Raw genomic sequence first — 22,545 nt, forward strand, 5'->3', positions numbered from 1 at the left:
CGTAGTACTGACTTCAGTATGTGGTTACAGCAAGTGACAGCTCTTGAGCATGGTGGCACCAAGCGAATATTTTTCTTTTAGAAAATGACGTAGTTTGAAATTAAAATGAACAACATCGTTTCACATAACAAATGCTTTCCTCTTTCTACAAGGTTAAGAGTTGAGTTGCTCCAGTGTTTCACTTCAGTCAGTAGTGCTGTCGTTGTTGCTGTTACCATGTGGACCTGGTTATAGGGTTCAGCAACCAGAGCGATTGCTTGGCACTGCAGGCAATTAGAAGGGCTCTCACCAAGCTTGATTAAGTAGCAGTGTAATTTGCCAAAATGTGTAGGGGTAAAGAGCCTCTTCCATAGCTCTCGCTCAGCCTCTATGAGTGTTGTACCATGTGTGATAGTATTAAGGCACTGTCAAGTTCATATAGTTATGAAGGGTCATGCAAGACCTTGCACTTAAGTTTTTGCTGTCTGTAAATGCATAGAAAATAGTTTTCTGGTGCTGCCCCCACCCAAACCGCTGTTTTGGCATGTAATGTTTGTGTCGAATTTGAGTGATGGATGTGCTTTTAGTATGTGTTACCTTTTTTCCTGCCTTTTTAAACAAATAGTAACTGAAACTGCAACACAGGGTTGGACTTTAAAAATCACTTGCAGTTTAGGCTGCAATTGTATGTTTCAGTTTTTAGCGTACTGAGTTAAAAACATGAGTACAAATGCTGTCAGAAATAGTCTGATTTAAAAATACTGCTGATTTGGTTAAAAATAATAGTTCTCAGTCGTCCAGTACGCATATTCCCATCCTATATGGTGCTAAGATAGATGTTCAATTACTGTCTGAAATTGTAAACACTTTCTATATTTGTGCAGTTAAACCTGTTTTTATACTCAAATGTTGTAAATATAGTGATAACCAAGGTGCATAACCTAAAAAAACTAAACTGAAGGATAACTCAATTTGGGTTTTGTTCAAGAACATTGAAAGAAAGACACGGTGAAGTCTGTGTGTGTATGCATGTATGTAGATGACAGGAATGTCTCCTCACACAGGCCCAAGTATGATTATTAGCTTAAAAGGAGGAACAGGTATGAAAAGTGTCTTACTAAAAATTGACTGATAGAATACCTTTTGTTGGAAATATTTTAAAATTAGACTTATGCTTACCTTTAAAAGATCCAGTAAATTTCAAGACATTTTGTTGGCTTACTATTCCAGCTGATACTGGCCTGTGAGTATATCTCGCATACTGCTGCCAGCGATGTCATATATTTAATTTTCATGATGATTTTCTTAGATTTTGGCATTCGCTGAATACACAAAACTTTTAGAAAAGTGTATACAAGTAATAAAGCTTATTCTGTGTAAAGGAGGGGGGGCAAGTAGTGTTTACAGAAGACTAAACTTGTCTGAATTGTCATCAGTGCTCCTTTTCTTGCCAAAGGAGAGGTGTATGTCTAAACCAGAATGTCTTTTTACAGATACCATCTTTTGAAATATTTCTAAATAGGAATATTAATATTTATACTTAAAGTTCTCAAAAGTGCAATATGCTTTTAAATCTTAACTCATTTGGATTTGAAATCTGGCATTGTTAGAGATGTTCCTCTGTGATTCTTTTCTTTATTAGCAGCTTGAGTAAATTCACAGCCCTTAAGCAATTTTATTTGCAACCCTTATCACTTAGCTGGGCGCATGTACTGTTAGTGAAGGTGCTCTTCTTCTCAGTAGTTTTCCAGTTACTTGCTGGCGGGTCTGATCTTTTTTATTTAATTATGCATAAAGTAGTTGTAAGGTCAGGACTATATTCATGGAGTCCAAACAAAAAAAAATTTGACATTGTTTCTGTACTTCACAGTCCAGAGACTTTGAAGACGGAAACCTTTCTAAATGTTGATGAGTCATAGGGCCAGCTCCATTTCCAAAAGCATTCTTTTGTGCTTCTGCAGTAGGACAAGACAAACTAGGTTATATTTAAGTGACCATTAAAATAATTTGTCTTGCATTCTTTAAAAGAATAGAAAAAAACTTTGGCAGTTTTCCTTACAGATACACTTATAGTTGTATTTTTTCAGTAAGTCACTAATAAGTCAGTAAAGAATTTGCTTAGAATAATGCTGTAAACCACTACTAATATATTAGTTCAAACTTGCATAACTAAAAAGAATATTAATTTAAATTTAGTTAAATCAATTCAGGTTTATTTATGGAGAAGATTTTACACTATTTAGCAGACATATCAAATGTAATATAAAATTATTGTGGAAAACTACTATTTCAAAGCACTGTATTAATCTTGGGGAAAAAACAGGAGAACTGCATGTAACCAGCATTAGTGTTGAGTCCTGGAGTTATAATAAGTGAATAAATAAAAATTTGCATTATCACAGTAATAGATAATTTGCTATGTTTCCTCCAAATGGGTTATTGCAGAAAACTTATCTGTTCCTTTATTCAAGTAAAACTATAAATTCCCCAATTTGTCATTTTAGCACACTGCCTCATTTTCCACCAGTACCTGGCCCAGGGCCTGCATCTCCCTCTCTAACCTTTGTCTGCTTCATCCACTTAGATTTCAAAGTGTGCTGTGATTGAGTTTGAAATTGATGTCATAGCCTCATAATGGCATTGTTGCCTTAGCAATGGTACTATAGAAATGAACGTAGAAAAATACAGAAAAGAATACTTTACCTACTAACTTGAAAAAAATGCATGTGCTGTTGAATAAAAGGGGATAATTTGAAAACTAAAAGTTACAACCTAAATTAGTGAATTGTAGCAGAGAAAATTGAGAAAGGTGATATAGTATGCTAGTGCTTAACTGTTGCCAATATTCAGAAAGAGCAGTCCCAAGCTGCCCGGACACTTCAGTCATCATTTGGTAGCACGGGAAAAGGTGATGGTATTTCCACTTTGCTATTCCTATCGGCTCTTGAAGCAGGAAGACTCATTACGTAGGAAAGTAGCCTGAACATAAGATTTCTGAAATAGCAGAACTGCCCAGCAGAGAGGTGAGAAATAGGCTTCTAAGAAGGGAATAGGAGGAGGGGTTGGATCTTTGGGTTGGGGTTTTTCCCTGCAACAAGGTGCTGTTCTCAGAGGAAAAGGATTCATTAGTTATTTCTAAATTTATCTGAGTTGACAGGTCTTTCAGAAGCCTGCAAAACTCCCAAGACCACTCCACATATCCATATTGCCCTTTTAGGCTTTTAAGCTAAGACTGCTGTCTGCAGATGTTATCTGCCCTTAGGTCAGATAATGTAGGAGTCCTTCTTTGAAAAACACCAGATTACTTGTTTGCCTGACTTTGCTGACAAGGCAGATGTTATGTATAGAGTTGGCTGGGCCATATGGCTAATGAGGATGCCCTTGGATGTACTTAAAAGCACAAGCACAGTGGAGATGTCTTTCTGAGAGTTTTATCACACCAAACTTGATCCTAAAGGCTATGCCAGCATTAACAGGTAATGCAAAAAGAACAGATCTGTAGATTAATTTTGTTGAGGACCCAGTGTGCGTGCTATGTATGTTTCAGGGGATTTTATTTTTGGACTAGCTCCAGCCTGGTCCTGTAGAGTGAATGCCCATTAGCAGTCTTGACTTTTAACTGCTGGCTTGCTTTGATCGGAAGGGAATTTGGTTCACACTCCAAGATCACCCTACGATGTGAACCACAGTACAGCTGGTGAGGCAGATGGGAGTCTGGCATCAGGCTAATCCAAACTAAAACGTGAATGTGGACACACGCCGTCACTCCATTAGTCAGGCAACATGTAAATTGGGAAATTTGGCCTCCACTCCACCTGCAGAATTATTTCCACAAAACAGTGTAAACATAGTGTGTCTATACTCCAGAATTCCTCTTCCTAGAGTACTGTCATGTAATTGCATGGTGGATGGCTGCAGTGACTATGCTACAACCATTTGCTCTGAGTCTAGTGCTTGGAGATTAGTTCCCCAGAATCCTGTGCAGTTCTTTACTCAAAATCCTTTTACATTTTTTTGGGGGGGAGGGCGCAAGGAACAACACTTTGAATATAGAAAAGCTCATTAGTGTGTCTGTTCAAATAGTATCTTAACTTCTTGTAGATGCTGTTTTGTTTCCTTTGAAAAGAGTAAAATGCATTTAAAGGGTACCTTCTGTGCAAGTTGCAAGGACCATTAATGTTGACAGTAAGGTATGCTAGGCTTTTAAAAGAGCAAAACAGTGATGTGGAGATCTTTTAAATTGTCTATAATTAGTTTTCAGGTCTGAACAGAAGTACAATTCTGGGTGTAGAGTCTTATGTATGAAGAGTAAGGAGTACCTTTCATTTTTCAGAATTGTTTTCATTTCCTGACTATTGCTGCTTCTAAAAATATTTTCTATGTCACAGTATGAAAAATTATATTTTAAATTCAAGTAAGGGCTTTTTGCCTTGTGGCCAGTCTTTTCAATTTATTTTTGCTATTGATGTATCCACCATTATGATATAGAAAAGGCATTCACTAACTTGCATTTCATTTTCTACGTGAATTTAGGCCACTGAGCATTAGGGACCTGGGGGCTTACAAGCCCCTTTTAGTGCAGTAGTCATTGTTTACTGTGAATCTTATCGTGCATTAGAAGTATGTTCCTTCAGCTGTAAAATTTTCTTGTGCATAGTTTCAATAGCACACAGCAATATTCTTTGCTTTGAAGCTTCAGCTGCATGAAGAAGTCCTAAATCTCTTTCTTGTAGACGTGGTGGTGGTGGTAGTAGTAGTAGTAATAAGCCAAATAATATGACACCATGAAGGAGCCCTAAGTCTTTTCCTTGTAGGTGTGGTGGTGGTAGCATTGGTGGTAGTAACAGCAGCAGTACTAGTAAGAATAATATGACTCTCCTTGGTGGTTTACAGTGGTGCTAACGCCTCGCAGAAAATAAATCCTGGGGATTACATCTGCTCTGATATCTTTGAGGTTTAAAAAGTATAGTATTCAAGATACTTTTGTAACTTCCAGTTATGTATCCACATTTTATTTTTACAAGACTAAGTTTAGGTATATAGATGGTGAAATTTAACTTCTCTGTGCATCCATTTCTCCATCTGTAAATTCAAGATCACTACTGTTCACTTTGAGAATAAATTTTAAATAAGCCAATAGATTGGACTACCAGAGCGGATGAGTTATTCAGGGTGTACTTTACATGATGACAGTGCTTGGGGAAATACTGTAGATTATATTTGATGGCAATTAAAGTTATGACACTTGATTGCTGCTCACATGAAATATAGTTTACATCAATGTCTTAGTAGCTGTTACACAAATGTGCACTTGAGGGCAGGATAAGATGTATTTGCCTTGTGGTTTATTATTATAAGGATTTCTTAATTGAAGCTTCATTTCTTACAGGAGGTGCTGAAACAGCTACAAGGAAGTATTGAAGATGAAGGAATGGCATCTTCTGGACAAACTGACTTACTGGAACGACTTAAAGGTAAATATAGAATTATGTGTTGAGTAGATTCATTTGTTTCTCAGTTGTTTTTCCTTTGGGATAAAATTTTCTAACTGGGCTGCATATTCTTTCCAGTGCTGACTTTGATGGTTAGGTGTAGTCTTAGTGCCTGTTATTTTTGCTAAGCATTTTAAGACACATTCTCAAAAAAAAAAAATGTACCTATGCTGCTTTTATGCTTTTGCTACTGTTACCCTAGGGCTTCATGTAAATTGCTTTTGATATAACTTGCATTTCGTTCAGTTCTTCAGAAAAAATACATTTTATTTAAGTTAGTGATGGATTAGTTCCACCAATTTTCTGAACTTGTTCGCATACCCTGCCCTCTTCATGTTGTATTACTGGAATTGTACCTGTCATGCTGCAAATTGATGCCCTCTTCCCTAGAACATGTGCTGGAGTGTGCACCATCCCATTATACGGGAAGTGCAAAGCAAGACCAGCCCCGTGACTCCCTGTATACATCCATTAGCCCTACCATTGAACCAGACGTATCATAGGGGTGTCTACATTTAAGGGCCCTGTGGTGAAAAGAGTTGTCATCGTTTATGTGACAGTGAAGCATCTGCAGGATCTCTGAGAAAAAAGCTGTTAGGAAGTGGGCCACAAGAACAATTCATATGACATTTACGCAAAACTCTGCCCATTTCTTAAGTCCTCTGGGAAAGAGGTAGGCAGGCTCGTGTGGGGGTACTGTTCTGATTGTCAGGATTGCAATTCAGCCATCTGCTCAGATGACTAGCGTTCTTGAAGTGTACCATTAAGATTGTTTTTTTGTTCACATTATGTTCTTCTGTGGATTTCCATTCAAAATGCTTCCATCAAAAAATCATGGATTTGTTCAGGAAATAAGAAATTAGCATAGAAATGATCTCTTAAATTTGTGCTGCTGAACTTCAACTGTGAAAATATTTGCTCTCTATTATCCAGAACTGAACTTGGAAGGTACCAACTTCCCTGGAGTGAAGTTAAGGCCAAAGGTGTCTGTGCGTTCACATGGGAGCCGGGAAGGATCTGTGTCAAGCCGTTCAGGAGAGTGCAGTCCTGTTCCCATGGGATCATTTCCAAGAAGAGGATTTATGAATGGAAGCAGAGAAAGCACTGGTTATTTAGAAGAGCTAGAAAAAGAGAGGTAAATTTATTTGTTTATTCATCCAGTATGGATTGACTTCTTATTTTACCATGTAAGTTTACTGACACACCTAGTGTTTAGCTATCATGCATATGGTTTCAATCACTGGTATATTTATCTTGACAGGTAAGGAAACTGGGAATCTACATTGTATTTAGAGGCACACAAAAAAAATATAAAAAATCTTAAAACACACCATACAGTTTTTACTGCTTCTTCATATATACATTTCATTGTTACTCTGTGTTGGATGAAGGTTATTTTATTTTGATCTACAGATTGTCAGCATCTTAAATATATTTAGAGAGAGGGGGTGGAACATCCCAAACACCTCTATATCTCCCCACCACTGTTGATATGCTGAAGCTGTAACAATGTGATGGAGCAATCTCCTTTTTTTGCAAATGGTTGTAACTACCATAGCTGGTTGGTCAGTTATTTACTATTAGCAGACATTTACCTAGTGATTCTGCTCTATCAGAAAAAATGTCAGCTAAACAAAAATTTTTACTCTTATCTTCAAGATGTTGTTCCCATCTGATGTTTTATGTTGACAAAATCGTGGAATTTCTTTTCTTGGAAGGTAGTGGTATACATTTAATAGGAAGAACATATTTTCAGGACATAATACAGATTTGTTGCACTTTATCAATCGCTTAAAAGGAAATGCAAAGTAAGAGACATGCAGCTGTCTCCACTGAAGACATCTTTATATCTTGAAATGAACCTGACTGAAATCCCAGATGTTCTCAGAGGCCTGTCTGTAAGACAGGGTTTCCTAAAGATTTGGTCACTGACAGCTACTTAGTGGGTGGGATGTAAAACTGGGGGCTGCAAAACCGAATAAACAGCAACACAGTATTTTTATGCCTGGTAGTCATTAACAAGCAAAAAAGACCACTTTGGAGTCATAATACAAAAGTTTGGTGGGTAATAAGTAGTTTGTGGGCAGCCCTTCAGAAACCCCTTTTCTAACGGGCCTTTCCCGGTGTTTTAAGGAGTACACTTTTCCTTCAAGGTACTGTGTGTAGGTCCCTTTCTTTTGGTCCTACCAGTAGAATGAAAGTAACTTCCCATGGGTCCATATTGAGCCTCTTCTATGAGCCACTCTATTTTTTCATTTTCCTAGTCAGCGTCACTAGTCATACTTGTTCCATTGCATAAAATATAGATTCCTGAGGAGCTGTGTAAGAATATTTAGGAATTTGGGAATCTTGCCACTTGCACATCCCAGTCTTCAAGAATCTACTGTGTCTGGCATTTTCCATCTTATCAAAAACAGTGCACTTGTTTATATTCTTCCAGTGCTGTTTTTTACTGCATGCAATACTAAAATCTTTAAGCGTGGTTAGGACTTTCAGTTATGATTCAACTGAACTCCAGGTCACTTGGAACAAGGAGTATTAATTTATAGCAGCTGGAGTTCTTCAGGGTGGTTAGCACATATGATTTATGATCTGTGATCCTTTCCCACTCTTGTGGATTCTAAGGTGATAGTTCTTTAGAGGTTTTTCTCAGCGATAAAGACAGCTTAGGCAGTGAACTGGTCTTTGTTCCAAATAATGCTGAAAAAAGGGGATGAGGATTTTTTAATTTCGGATGAGCTTAGGCAGTGTTATTGTTACAGTTGATGGGGTAAATATATGTGCTGTAAAGAAGATGATCTGTAGAGGCATGGCCAGATGACATCTAGCTTCATTGTTAGTGAAATGGTGGGTAATCCAGACTGCCCTCTTCTTTATACTGTTTCAGGGGACATGTAGGAACACGTAGGGCATTGATGCGGACCCTGGGTAGCCAAATGAATCAGAACTTGGGGTGGGGGGTGTAGGACCATGCATCTGAAATCACTACAATTTCTGAAAGAAAATGAACCACTTATTTTCCTGTGCTTTGTGTCTGAACTTGTTTGGCATACTTACTAAGTTTCTGTGTTTCTAAACATATGTAAAAACACATGTTATTTGCTAATAGAAATTTTTTTGGCACTTTAACAGACTTTCAAAGAACCCATGGAACTTGAGAAGTCTCAAAATATTGAAATTATTTAAAAGAAAATGACATTTTTTGGAAACCTGCAGCAGGGGAACATTTCCACTCAGTATCATATCACACTGGCACAATATTGCTGCTCATGGGCAACAGTGTTTGGGCAAAGACCAAATCATGTATTAACTGTGTGTGAACTTGGTAAATTCATGAAATGTTTATTAATAAACTAATTCACTAGGCGTTTATTAATGTAAACAAGTGAGAAACAAGAAAAATGGCTAAAATTTATTTTGTATTGAAAAAATTATTTAGCTTGGCTAAAAGTGATTTCTGAGGGGAAGAAAATTAATCAATTTATTTACTTACCAGAATGAAGATGAAATTGTCTGCCTGTTTCTCATTTACTTAGCTCTCCTCTAATTTTAAAGTCAAAAAAAGAAAAGAGAAAGAAGTGGGGGGTATATGGTTTTAGGTTGTCAATTTAGAATACATTATTCATTAAATATCTTCTGCTTTCTCTCTGGCTATTTTCAGGCGTATTTGGTAAGACACTGTATCAACAAAACTTTCCAGAGTGCACTGCAGGTTACTTTCTGTGTTGGTTTGCCTTTTGCAATTTAGTAAATTTAATAATCTCACCTTTGTAAATTCTGCAATTTACAACTAAAGATTATAATCTTATGATGATCTTTTTATGAAAATGTTTGTGTGCCTTGTTTATTCTTTCTGGTTTATGCCACTCCTTTTATTTTCTTGGTGTTGAGTTTGAGCATTTTCGCTGTCTCATGACCCCTTATCTCCCTTTGGCTGACTGTACGATTTACCTAAGTCTTTACAGCATCTATCATCAGTGTTTCATTTTCAAGACTTTATTAATCACCTACCAATTGAAGTGAAAGTATTAATTATAATTGTAATTTACATAATGCAACTAGAGTAGTGTATAGTTTGTTTCCCTTCTCCTTTTTAACTGGGAATAACATTGACATAATTATGCAGAAAAGATTTATAAAAGAAGAAACCAGTTTTCTGCATTCATTCAGCTTCATATATTTTTGGGAGCTTCAAAAATACCACATTAGAGAAGTCTTTCAAAATACCTACCCTTCAGAAAAGCGGTTCAAATTGGAAACTTTTTGTTAACTCATAAAAGTAGTGTAAAGTTCCAAAAGTTTGCTTCATTTGCCTTGCTGCATTCTCACTGAACTTGACACTGTATGACAGAGAACAGAATTGTCTCTGATACTGTGGAAGTCCTGACGTAAACGATTTAGAACTATAAAAAGATGGAATAACTGCACTGGCTTTTTTCCATCAAATTTTTTCCATGATCAGTTACACCTCTTCCACCATAAATGCTCTCCTAACCTCGAGAAGTTGCTCAAGAAGTTCCAGAAGGCTGAGAAGGAGCTATACTTTTGGTTGGTATAGTATTTGATAGCAATGTTAAATGTGGGGAGCAGCTTATCAGACACATTGGCAGACGCTTGCTGCTTATTTTCAAGGAAATGGAAGTGCAACCTGCTATAGTTGTACCAGGCCTCCAGGCTTTGTGCTGAGAGACCTTAAAGGCATTGTTAAAACCTGAATTCTCATGGAGCAGTGATGCCAAGCTAGTAATCCCAAATAAAGCATTACTTAGAAGCAAAAATGACACTATTAAATTAAAGGAGTCGCCCTCAGGTCATGTATTATGTTTATGGAGCACTGATGGTTCCTAAGTTCTTTTCTTGCTTCTAGCATCCATTTGCGTGTCAAAACAGATTGAATGACACAGTGTCTCACAAACTGAAAACCCTACATTTTACAAGAGGAACTTAATCACATGTTCATTTAGCTGAAAGTAATCCCTCCGGTTTCTATTACCAGTTCTTGACATCCAGAGGCAGAACTAGTGCTTTCACATTTGCAAGTCCTCATGTGGTAAAAATACTTTTTTATAAGAATTGCATTAATTATGCTTTTGCAAATTTGATTTCACAAACTGGACACAACCGGTGCGTGGGCACCCAAGGAGGTATAAAGGAAGCCATGCAGAATTGCCTGCATGTGGAGCGATCAGGCCACCCAGGGTATGTATTAAGAGGATGGACAGGTGGGAGGACAAAAAAATTGCTTTCCTCACAGGCTTTCCCGGAGGACCATCTATTAGCTTTTCCTCCAGTTTGTCTAAAGGACTTAAGGAATTCCTGTCAGCCCTATCCTTGTGGCTGAAGAATTACTGTTTTCTTGTAATCCTGCTACAGGTACCTGCAACATTATGGTAATCGTTGTTTGTCAGTTCTTTTCACAGAATCACAGAATGTTAGGGATTGGAAGGGACCTCGAAAGACCATCTAGTCCAATCCCCCTGCTGGAGCAGGATTACCTAGATCATGTCACACAGGAACGCGTCCAGGCGGGTTTTGAATGTCTCCAGAGAAGGAGACTCCACAACCTCTCTGGGCAGCCTGTTCCAGTGTTCGGTCACCCTCACCGTAAAGAAGTTTTTCCTCATATTTATGTGGAACCTCCTGTGTTCCAGCTTGCACCCATTGCCCCTTGTCCTGTCAAGGGATGTCACTGAGAAGAGCCTGGCTCCATCCTCATGGCACTTGCCCTTTACATATTTATAAACATTAATGAGGTCACCCCTCAGCCTCCTCTTCCAGAACTGGACACAATATTCCAGATGTGGCCTCACCAGGGCAGAGTAGAGGGGAGGGAGAACCTCTCTTGACCTGCTAACCACACCCCTTCTAATACACCCCAGGATGCCAGTGATTTGATTGTAAACCTGTCTGATGTAAAAGCTGCCCAGTAAATGACTTAACGTGTAGTCTTGACATTCTTAAAACAGTTCTGTTTCAACATAGCTGTTGAATCAAATCTGGAAATTTATGTCATTCTGTTCATGTTTAAAAACATTCAACACACTCATATAGTGTGTCATTTTTCAGTCCCTTGCAGTTGAAGTAAGGGATCCTGTCAGTTTCAGTTTTCCATTTGAACACTGGTCAGGTCACTTGCATTGGGTGTGGAATAAAAATGTTAAGTCATCAAAACCAGCTTGAAACATTTTTAAAGCAGGAGCTAAGTCGAACAGATCCGTAAAAATACATGTTTTTTAAATTCTTTCTTCTACATGAAGGTCTGTCATGTGGAAGTTTTAATATCTTCATCTCAAGCTGTGACTGGGATGCATTATCAAAGTAGTCAGGGGAAATTTGTATTTTTGTTGTATGCTGTGTTTTTGTTCCTCAACAGCTTATAGTAATTATCCATAATGTGTTTGTACGTTTTGTAAAGGTTCGTATGTCTCTTGCTCAGAAAGACCACAACCTGAGTTTAGACAGAGGGATGCAGAAGTTAAGGGATGGCAGATAATACTGGGCAAACTTGTATGCAGCTTTCTGTCTTCTGGCTAGGTGTTGATTTTAGCGTTTCCATTAATGTTAGTGAGCAATATTAAAATGTCAGAAGGAAGAAAAATGTTCACAGAAAGTGTTTATAAGAAACTAATAAACTTGCATTTAAAAAAAAAAAAAACACCACCAAAAAAAAAAAAAAATAGTGGCTTTTCTGTATACCCCTACCAGCCAGATTTTGCCTGAGAATTTTAATACGTATTTTGGAAAGTGTTGTACCAATGAATGCTATATAACTATATTGATAAAATTTACAAGTATATATATGTAGTTCATGAAGGATTGATAAAATATTATGTAAAATATCTGATAGATTCTTTTCTTGGTAGTCTGTATATATTAATCTTCTTATCTTTCTCATATACTGCTCAGGTATGCAGTATGCTTATGATACCCATTTAAAATGTTTTAAACAGCTGCAAATGTATCCTGTCTATAATATTTGATGGAAAATACTGATTTAAAGTACTTTTAGTACTCATAGAAATAACTTGATTTTGTGTGCTTTACCCAAGGTTTTGGTATGGGTGACAAAGTTAGTAAGGAGACACTGCAAAGGCCAATGAGGTAATTCAGTAATGTGATTCAGGGATGTATATGCTTCTGTAACATCTAGGCCTTTTCTTGAATGTAGTTTGATGCATTATACAAAGCATATTGTCTAAAAGAAGTGGGATACAGGTTAGCAACATGACTAATAACTGTTTTTTACTTTAACAAAATGCCTCTTAGCTTTAAATTTCAAAGTGGTTTTGTAGAGAAATGTAGGTGTTCTCCTCTTTTACAGATGTGGACCTGATATACAAGAAGCTATGGACTTGCTTAGCACAGAGGAGTGGATAGGTTGTTTAGCCAGGGCCAGGGAACCACATCCACCTTCTCAAATGTCATCTTAGTGCCTTCTTCAAACCTTGTATCTCATTTAACCTTTTTTATGGGTATCAATGCCTATTTCTGTACCTACGTATGGTAATGAGGTCTTAATAGTGAGATGTTTTCCGCTTCTGTTTTTAATAGATCTCTTTTGCTGGCGGAGCTTGAGAAGGAAGAGAAAGAAAAGGATTGGTATTATGCCCAGCTTCAGAACTTGACTAAAAGGATTGATAGTCTCCCCCTCACTGAAAATGTAAGTACCTTCAATATGTTTGGTCTTGTATCTGGTGCTATGATCTCTGCTTAGATGCTGTGTATATTTTATGAATTTGGTGATATTCTGTACTATCATTTTAGTGAATTGAAAACCTTTTAAATTATGTAAAGCTAACTTGGCCTAAATAATGCTTTTTTTCATATACAATTTTACACATTAAAATTCGTACCTATCAGTATAAATGTCAGTGATAGAGAGGAGTACTGAAAAGTTATGATAAATGCCTTACATGTCAGTACGCTGCTTCTTTAACCCTATCCCCCAAAGGTCTTTTCTCTATCTGTTCTGTTATTTAGTGGATTCTCTTAGTTTTGAGAGCAATATTAGCCTAAAAGACAATTTACACAGGAGCTCTTAATTCATAACAGCAAGTAAAGTGGTGCTGTAGCCTGTGCAGGTGTTACTGCTCCAAGCTTTTACCTTGGCATCTCCAGACTATTTCTGGTCTAGTCACCATTATCTGGGATAATGAAGATGTCTTATATCCCAGATAATCCAGTTTTCCTGTTGTCAGACCTTAGCAGCTTGGATATATTTGCAGTGCATTCTTTCACACAGACAGTGTTGGGAATACCTGGTTGCCCATCTTTACAGAGTCATACCTGATCAGGAATCAGTCAGCCTTCTGGAAATGGAAACAGACAATGGCAACACTTCTGTGACTGGAGTGAAGCAGCTGGACTTAAGGAAATCTAACACTGAGTCATAACTGAGCTTATCGGAGCACCAGAAGCAAGGGGACAAGGTCTGAAAAAGATCTTGAGGAAGTGCAGCCCATTCCCAAAGGCACTGTCAGCTGCATCGGTGTCACTATTGTAGGTTTTGTCTCCCCAGTTGCTTAGGCAATTAATTAACTTAGCTCTTCTTAGGATTAGAATGTTTTACTTAACATCTACACTAAATCTCTTTTGTAGCAATTTATATCCATCACTATTTATTGCAGCTGCAACAGAATGACAGATCCCATTCTTTTTAGTAGCATTTATATATTTGTAGGTTATTGTCTCTTTGTGACTCTCTGAATTGACCTTGGTGGAGTCTTCTGGGAGAACTGCTCTTGGAAGCTCATTTATTTGCAAACTGAGCAATTGTCCAAAATCAGTGAAGTGCTTTGCTCCTGCCTTAAAAAAATCTATCAGTTGGAATGTCTTTCCTTAAGCTGTGGTGTTGTTTCTGAATTGAACACTTGTCCTTTTTTTGCAGAATAGTTAAAAATAGAGTAGATAGCAGTAGTATAAATACCATCACTATGTGCAGTAGTCTGATACAGAATGACAGAATGGTTAGGGTTGGAAGGGAGCTCTGGAGATCATCTAGTCCAAGCCCCTGCCAAAGCAGGTTCCCCTAGAGCACGTTGCACAGGGTCATGTCCAGGCGGGTTTTGAATATCTCCAGAGAAGGAGACTCCACAACCTCCCTGGGCAGCCTGTTCCAGTGCTCTGCCACCCTCAAAGTGAAGAAGTTTCATATTGAGATGGAACTTCCTGTGTTTCAGTTTGTGCCCGTTGCCCCTTGTCCTGTCACTGGGCACCACTGAGAATAGTCTGGCCTCAATGTCTTGACACCCACCCTTAAGGTATTTGTCAGTATTGATAAGATCCCCCCTCAGTCTTCTCTTCTCCAGGCTAAACAGACCCGGCTCCCCCAGCCTCTCCTCATAAGACAGATGCTCCAGTCCTCTAATCATCTTCGTAGCCCTCTGCTGGACTCTTTCCAGTAGATCCTTGTCTTTCTTGAACTGGGGGGCCCAGAATTGCACACAGTGCTCCAGGTGTGGCCTCACTAGGGCAGTGTAGAGGGGGATGATAACTTCCCTTGACCTGCTGGCCACACTCTTCCTAATGCATCCCAGGATACCATTGGCCTTCCTGGCCACGAGGACACATTGCTGGCTCATGGTGAGCTGCTTGTCCACCAGAACTCCCAGGTCCTTCTGTGCAGAGCTGCTTTCCAGCAAGTCAACCCCCAGCCTGTACTGGTGCATGGGGTTATTCCTCCCTAGGTGCAGGACCCTACACTTGTCTTTGTTGAACTTCATGAGGTTCCTCTCCGCCCAGCCCTCCAGCCTCTCCAGGTCTCACTGAATGGCAGCACAGCCTTCTGGTGTATCAGCCACTCCTCCCAGTTCTGTGTCATCAGCAAACTTGCTGAGTGTACACTCAGTCCCTTCATCCAGACCATTGATGAATAAGTTGAACAGGACTGGACCCAGTACTGATCCCTGGGGAACACCACTAGCTATGGGCATCCAACTAGACTCAGCACCATTGACCACAACCCTCTGAGGTCTGCCATTCACCCAGTTCTCGATCCACCTCGCTGCCCACTCATCTAAGCTGTCCACTGATCATACCTCTGAATATTTTTGAAAATACTGCTTCAGATGACATGCCTAACAATTTTGTTGGTGTGCTGACATACGTTAGTAGCCAGGCATTCCAGGCTTGTAATGAACGATGCTGTCCCAATATTTATCTATTATATTTAGTCATTTGACAAAACTTGCAGGTAGTCTGTTGGTTGAACAACATTATGTGTTCTTGTTTTCAATAATGCAGTCATATTTTAAAAATATATTATTATGGTTTTTTTGTTTATGAAGTTTGGTGTGGAAAAGTAATTGTTCTGCTTTTGTTCAGGGAAATACATTGTTTACATAAATGTTGTTTACTAAAATGCCTTCTCTGACTTCAATTTCAGTTCTCCTTGCAAACAGATATGACCAGAAGGCAGTTGGAGTATGAGGCAAGGCAAATCAGAGCTGCAATGGAAGAACAACTAGGTACTTGTCAGGACATGGAGAAGCGAGCACAGGTATAGTTAGTCTTTCATTATTAGAAGGAACAGAAAAAGTTTTCCTACATTTTTATTAGATTATTGATGGTTGTATCTGTAAACTGTGTGTAAACACAGTGATACCTTAGAGCATTTAGTTAGCCTTTCAAATACAAAAACAGGAATCAGAACATAGGAGATAACTACTGAGCAAAAAGTATCCTCTGCCTGTTTAAAAGAAGATGTGTAAGTAATCAGAAGTACACAATTTCTTCAAAAGAAATTCTTTTTTAATGTTTATTTCCTTATAATTTATTACCATTTTAGCTTCAAACAAACATGTATTTACAACTGCTTTATTTTCATCTGTCATGCCGGGTCTTTTCATGCTTTTAGGTTTAGAATGAAATCCAGCTACTATTGTTAACTTTCCTTAACCAGAAACCATGTATCAAGGAATAATCTTTGAAAACAAGGTATTCAAGTAAAATGTAATTCACATACATATGTGGAAGTTGTTTGCTTTCACCAAGAGTTGTTTTCCATTCATGATGAGGACATGTACAATTCTGTATGCAGATCACGTTACACACATTTGGAGTTATAACTGAGAATGTAATTGTGTGGAACCTGTAAATGGAATAATCAGTTGCTTGCTGGTTATAAAAACTATTCCCCCACAGTAGCAGAGCGACAGTTTGAATTATTTATTACCATTTATTTCTAGAGATGTTAAATAACCAGCTTGGTAAGTTAATCTGGTTTGTTTTTTTTTTTTTTTATGGTGAATGTTACAAAAACAAGTCCTTTCAATAAAAATAGTATCTTTAGGCTCTGTTTTTCTCCCTAGGTTTACACAACACAAAATTTTGCCACATGAGAAACATTTCTAATTGTTTTGTTTGTAATTAGAAAAGCTGCTTTAAATTTTAAAGTGAGTAATTTAGTAGGACTTTTCAGAAAATTCATAGGGTTATAAGTATTTAGCAAAACAGATATCCTGCAATTGTCAGGTATGTACATAAAGGCTCTGTGTAGGGTTTTGTCTATATAGACGTACTCAGACAGACCCAAGTTTAATCTGCCTGGATAATAACTGTCTCTGATCTGGAAGCCATATGGCTGTGTTACTGAGGTTTATCAGCCATGATGATGCCCTGCATGAATTCAGCTGCGCAACTTGTGCCAGCCAGTCCTGAGTGAAGGCATAGCAGACTCGGGATTGTCTGCAGGTGTCTGGTCAGCCCTGTTGCAGAAGAAAGTGTTACGGCATTGACACAAGAACTTCTGTGAAAGTTCTCTTGCTGCTAACAAGCTTAAGCTAGAGTAAGGTGAATTAAGCTAAATAAGTAGGGTAGGCTGCTGTCTAAATTCTGAATGCACTCAGGCAGAGAATAAATGAAATTTTTCAGAGAAACAGTTTGACTGTAGTTATATCACTGTGAAAGTAATTAAATTGTCCCTGAAGCGGCATCTCTCCTGCTTGTTCTTTTTTAATTTTGTGAGGGAAAAATGCCAGCAAGAAGATGTTGAAATATTTTATGGTTTTCTGAATTAATGTTTGCCTGTGGGTTTATCACAACTGTTTTACTCTATGTGGGTATGTATAACACTTACACACTTACAGAAATTACGCTATTGTGAGTAGATGAAGATTATAAAATAGGAAGCAACTACTCCTGCACGTGCCTTTTGTGAATTTGACTGGTAATTCCTCTTGATTTCATTTTACCCAGGACAGGTGCCAAAACTGTGTAGAAGTTCATTGGTGTACAAATACATAAAAGCAAATTCTGGATTATTTCACTGTGATGTTTAAATGTGCAAACTGAAACATTCCTATTTGGCAAGTATAGTGAACTTGCTAATTTTTCAACTTACTTTCTGCTCTGTATTTTCCTTCCACCCTAACTGTGACACACAATACAAAGCAAAATGTAGGTCGAAGGGAGAGAACGGTTCAGCTATATAAAAGCTTGCATTACAGATATCTCTGTATTAAGAGTCCCAAAGATTATTCTGAGAGAGAGCTGATAACCTGCTCTTGCCAAAGTAATTGATACACTAGCCACCCTTTCTCATGGACCTTGAAATAATGGCCTTCTCCATCTCTCATCTGTCATGATTCAGCTTTGTTTTCCTTTAACCTCCTCTTTCTGAAGCAAGTTAGCTCACAGCAGCTCACTGTTATGTTGTCTTTTATGAAGATTGTATACAAGTACATGCTCAACAGTTATTCAGAAAGAGGCATTAGACTGTTAGCAATTTATTTTAGCTTGTTTAATTATTTACTCACTTTTACTGTTCCCTGTAGTTTATAATTTCACATGGTAGTTCTTGAAAAAGCAGCTAAGCATGCTTATCCATGTTTTATTTTGACTATTCAAATGTTGTAGCCTATATACTTAGTAATAAGTAGAAGGAAACTTAATTTCTGTAAAATATAAAAAGTAAGAATTCCAAGACTGAAGTCATGTTCACATAGAATTTATTTTTCCTTCAGCCCAGAACAAGAAGGATCTAATTTTTTTTAGGTTTAGAGTTCCTTGAAATCTCACAAGAAATTATCATTCTCATAAGAATTTATCCCATGATCCTTAAAAGTTTGCGGAAACAGCAGATCACTAAAGATAAGAAAATTTGGATCCTAGAGTCTTGCACAGATGAAGATTTCGGCACTGTTAGATTCATGCAGTGGTCTTGTTTGTAAATGTAGACCAACCCATTAATAATTTTGTCTGTTATGTGTCTTTATTTGGGGGAAAAAAATCAACCTTTTAAAACCAAAATAATATTTCTTATTTTTATTTTCTGGAAAGTAGCTATTTTTCTATCATTGTGAATACAGAGGAGGGGTTTTTTTGTTGTTAAAAGTCTTATTGGAGCAGTGAAATCCAAATAATTTGTAACTTTAAATGTTACTTTATCCAACAATGTTGTGATAATAAAGGTGATGAGTAAATATAACAATGAATAGGAATATACTATGAACAAATAGGAATAAAAAGTGATGTTTCTTGTATAGGTTCTAAAGTTAAAACCATTCCTGGTGCTTGTTCAATTGTGTACCTCTGGTTTTGCATGTCTTCCATTAAGCTGTACTGCTTTGTGGCAAGAAATGCATTCTTTTTTTTCTGCTTGTACAGTGTTTGGTACAAAATAGCTCCTGGTTAATGGAACTCCTCAATTTCGCTGTAATACAAACAATGAATTAGCAGAAAGAAGACTGGTCTGATATTTTAATCTCTGGACTAAAATTGGGAAGGGTAGATTGAATTCCTGTCCCTTTTGAGGACTCTCTTAGTGATACTGGACAAATTGTGCAATATCTAATTTTTTTTGTCTGCACAAAAATATTTCCACATGTTTGGGGGTGTATATACAGATGTTCAAATTCTCTTGATGCCCTTTATGGAAAAAATTGCTGGTTACACAGAAGCAAACTCGATTTAGGGGAAATTCGAGTCATTCTTAAAGACAATGAGAGACATATTCTGTCAGTCATGCATCACGTCACTGATGCACAGGTATTTCCAGGAATATATTTTTATTATCTTTCTAAGACTTTAAGAATTTCTTCATCCGGTAGCAAAGGGGGGGATGAATTATCTGTTTGCCTCATATTGTGCTGAAACATCTACGTGTGCAGCTTTCTAATTTTTATTGGCATTTTTTCTGACACTTTGCTTTACAAATTCAAATCAAATTTATAGTTAATGTTCGTAGCTTTGCATCTCTAGTACATGTTGATGCTTATGATGCTATTCCCATAGCTGCTTATGATGTGTGTTTTAGGAATTCATTCTATTTTTGTGATTATATTTTCTTCTATACTTCTAAAATTTCTAGATAACATTGTGTTTCTATTCCGTGTGTATCTTTTGGCGTTAGCGCCTTTTCAAAGTTCTTCTTATTTCCATTTTCAGATTATAAACATGTTAAATAAGATTGGTTATAATGCTGATCCTTGCAGTGTCCACTAGATGCACAAAGCCTTTCCTTTTTTAGTATAGCATTGTAAATGTTAATCAGGTAAAAGAATCAGGGTTTTTCTTTCAACTGTGTCCATTTTATTAAGCTATCCATCACACACAAAAATACTATTTCATCAGTTCAGTGTTCTATTCATATCCTGATACTATTAGGCTAATTATTTTCTGCCCTCTTTTAAAGTCAAATAATGTCAATTTATTAAATTATCAAGCTCATACAGGGATATATAACTTCATACACTTACTGTTTCACAGAATTATAATGCATCCTGTGCTTCACAGTACAACTTGTATGGAGTATACGTATCCTGTAACGGTTGGGGTTTTTAACATTCCCTTTACTAACCACAGAATGGTTGCAGTGGGAAATGAGTAGCAATATGGCTGTAAAAGAGTGATTCAGAGACATCTGTAGAATCCCAGACAAATGAAAGAAGCAGTATGTAGTGTTCACAGAATGTTAGGGATTGGAAGGGACCTCGAAAGATCGTCTAGTCCAATACTAAGTTCTTCGTACTTAGCCTGTTAAATTCTTTGAGATTTGTAGCAGCAGAAAATATTCAGAGCCCATGCATAAGCAAAACTCCAAAATCATTGTAGTAACTGAATATAATAGAAATCATTCAGGATTTAATACCTTCATGACACTCTGCAAATATAAATCTCTCCCAAATCTCTCTAAGGCAAGTAGAAGTCTAACATTTGAGATTAAAGTCAAATAATTTGCTAAAGATCTACACAAAATGTCAGTTTCAGAAACAGGAATGTTGTGCAAGTTAACTGGAGCATTTTTTAATACCTGAATGTGTGCTGTGTGACAAACTATTATATCCAAATGAGTATCAGTTTTATTAAAAACCCAGCTACTCACTATATTTTGAATGTTTGCAGTCACACCTGTGTTTTATTATGAAGAACACTTGAATTACCACATGAATGAAGTAGTTTTGTTTTATAGTCAGCTGTATTTGCAAAGAACTCTTCATATTGTCATTCTACACGGTAAGTAAAAGGAATTTTTGAACAAAATCAAACATGAAAATGCATTTATTTCAGGCGAGGGTGGCGAGAATTCAACAAATAGAGAAGGACATTCTTCGTATACGACAGCTCCTGCAATCACAAGCAGCTGAAGCAGAGGTTAGTGAGCAAGTACTTGCCTTGTTTTGAATATGGTATGTATCTTTCTCTTAAAAAAACAAAAACCAACAAATTATTTTAATAAAGTGGTAGGCAGGGTTATTTCCATCTGCTAGTGATGTCACAGTTAATCAGGTAGTTGACATATAGGCTGTTACTTGCTTTCTTGCCAGTGAACTGAGGGTGGGCAACTTGGATTAGTCTTCATGGTACTATTGAACTTGTAACTGATGTATCATTAGTTATTAAAGTTTAACTTGACATGTCAGTAAAAATGCCAAAGTGCAATGTATTATAAAGGCTGAGTCTTGGTTTTAGCAAATAATTATAAAAGTCAGTTGTACATGACTTTCTAAATGTGAATCTCTGATAAGCACCCTCATGGTTTGCTTATATTTTCAGAGTGATAAGATTAAAAAAAGAGTGAATACAGCTTCTGTCAGAGTTCATTATAGAAGCGTGGCGTATTTTTAGTGTTTAAGTATTGGGTTCTGTATTAAGAAATACAAGATAATGTTTCCTGTAAATTACAGAGTCCATAGTAGTAATTGCCATTAGCAAAAACTGCTCTCATAGTGGAAATTCACTTACAAGGTCAACTCCATTTCTTGTACTGATAAATTAAATATAAATTTTATATTGGATCTGAATATTTTATGGTTTGTCTTCACCCAAAATAACTACTGTGAAAGCTCAGAGCAGCATTTGGATAACTAAGGGAAGTATATTTTTCCATTTTGAAAAACAATGGTTTCATAATTTCAGGATTTGGGGGGAAATTGTTTTTATACGTGAAGCAGACAGTAGTGTGTATAATTAAAGTTGCCTGGTCTCTTCACATACTAGCCAATCCAGGTGTTTATACACATTGATTAGATGCCCCTCAAGCCTTCTCTTCTCCAGGCTGAATAGTCCCAGCTCTCTCAGCCTTGCTGCATATGAGAGATGCTTCAGTCCCTTAAGCATTGTTGTGGCCCTGCACAGGACTTGCTCCAATATGTCCATATTCTTATTGTACTGGGGAGTCTGGAATGGGACACAGTACTCCACATGCAGCCTTACCAGCTGACTAGAGAGGAAGGATCACCTCCCTCAGCCTGCTGGCAACCCACTTCTTAATGCAGCTCAGGATACTGTTGGACTTTTTGTCATGAGGGCCCATTGCTAGCACGTTCAGCTTGTCTACCTCCAGGTCCTGTTCTGCCAAGCTGCTTTCTAGCTGGGCAGCCCCAAGCCTGTACTGGTGCCTGGGGTTGTTCCTCCCCAGGTGCTGGGCTTTATGCTTCCCCTCGTTGAACTGCGTGAGGTTCCCATCAGCTCATTTCTCCAGCCTGTCCAGGTCCCTCTCAAAGGTGGCTGAACCATCTGTTGTATCAGCTTCTCCTCCTGGTTTCCTGTCATCTGCAAACTTGGTGAGGGTGCACTGTGTCCCAGTATCCAGGTCATTAATGAAGACATTGAACAGTACTGGTCCCAGTTTTGA

The 22,545-nt window shown here is 37.6% G+C and overlaps 1 protein-coding gene across 3 annotated transcripts in view; it reads left to right on the forward strand.

Annotated features, from left to right (window-relative positions):
* The window catches only part of APC (APC regulator of WNT signaling pathway), a 102,041-nt gene that overhangs the window by 46,413 nt on the left and 33,083 nt on the right, over positions 1-22,545 (forward strand). For all 3 annotated transcript variants that reach the window (XM_068424105.1, XM_068424106.1, XM_068424107.1), the window contains 5 exons: positions 5,369-5,453; positions 6,405-6,606; positions 13,023-13,131; positions 15,856-15,969; positions 20,979-21,062. In XM_068424105.1, the coding sequence (XP_068280206.1) occupies positions 5,369-5,453; positions 6,405-6,606; positions 13,023-13,131; positions 15,856-15,969; positions 20,979-21,062 (594 nt within the window). The remainder of the gene's footprint in view (positions 1-5,368; positions 5,454-6,404; positions 6,607-13,022; positions 13,132-15,855; positions 15,970-20,978; positions 21,063-22,545) is intronic.

This window comes from Nyctibius grandis, chromosome Z, assembly GCF_013368605.1.
Source record: "Nyctibius grandis isolate bNycGra1 chromosome Z, bNycGra1.pri, whole genome shotgun sequence".
NCBI lineage: Eukaryota > Metazoa > Chordata > Aves > Nyctibiiformes > Nyctibiidae > Nyctibius > Nyctibius grandis.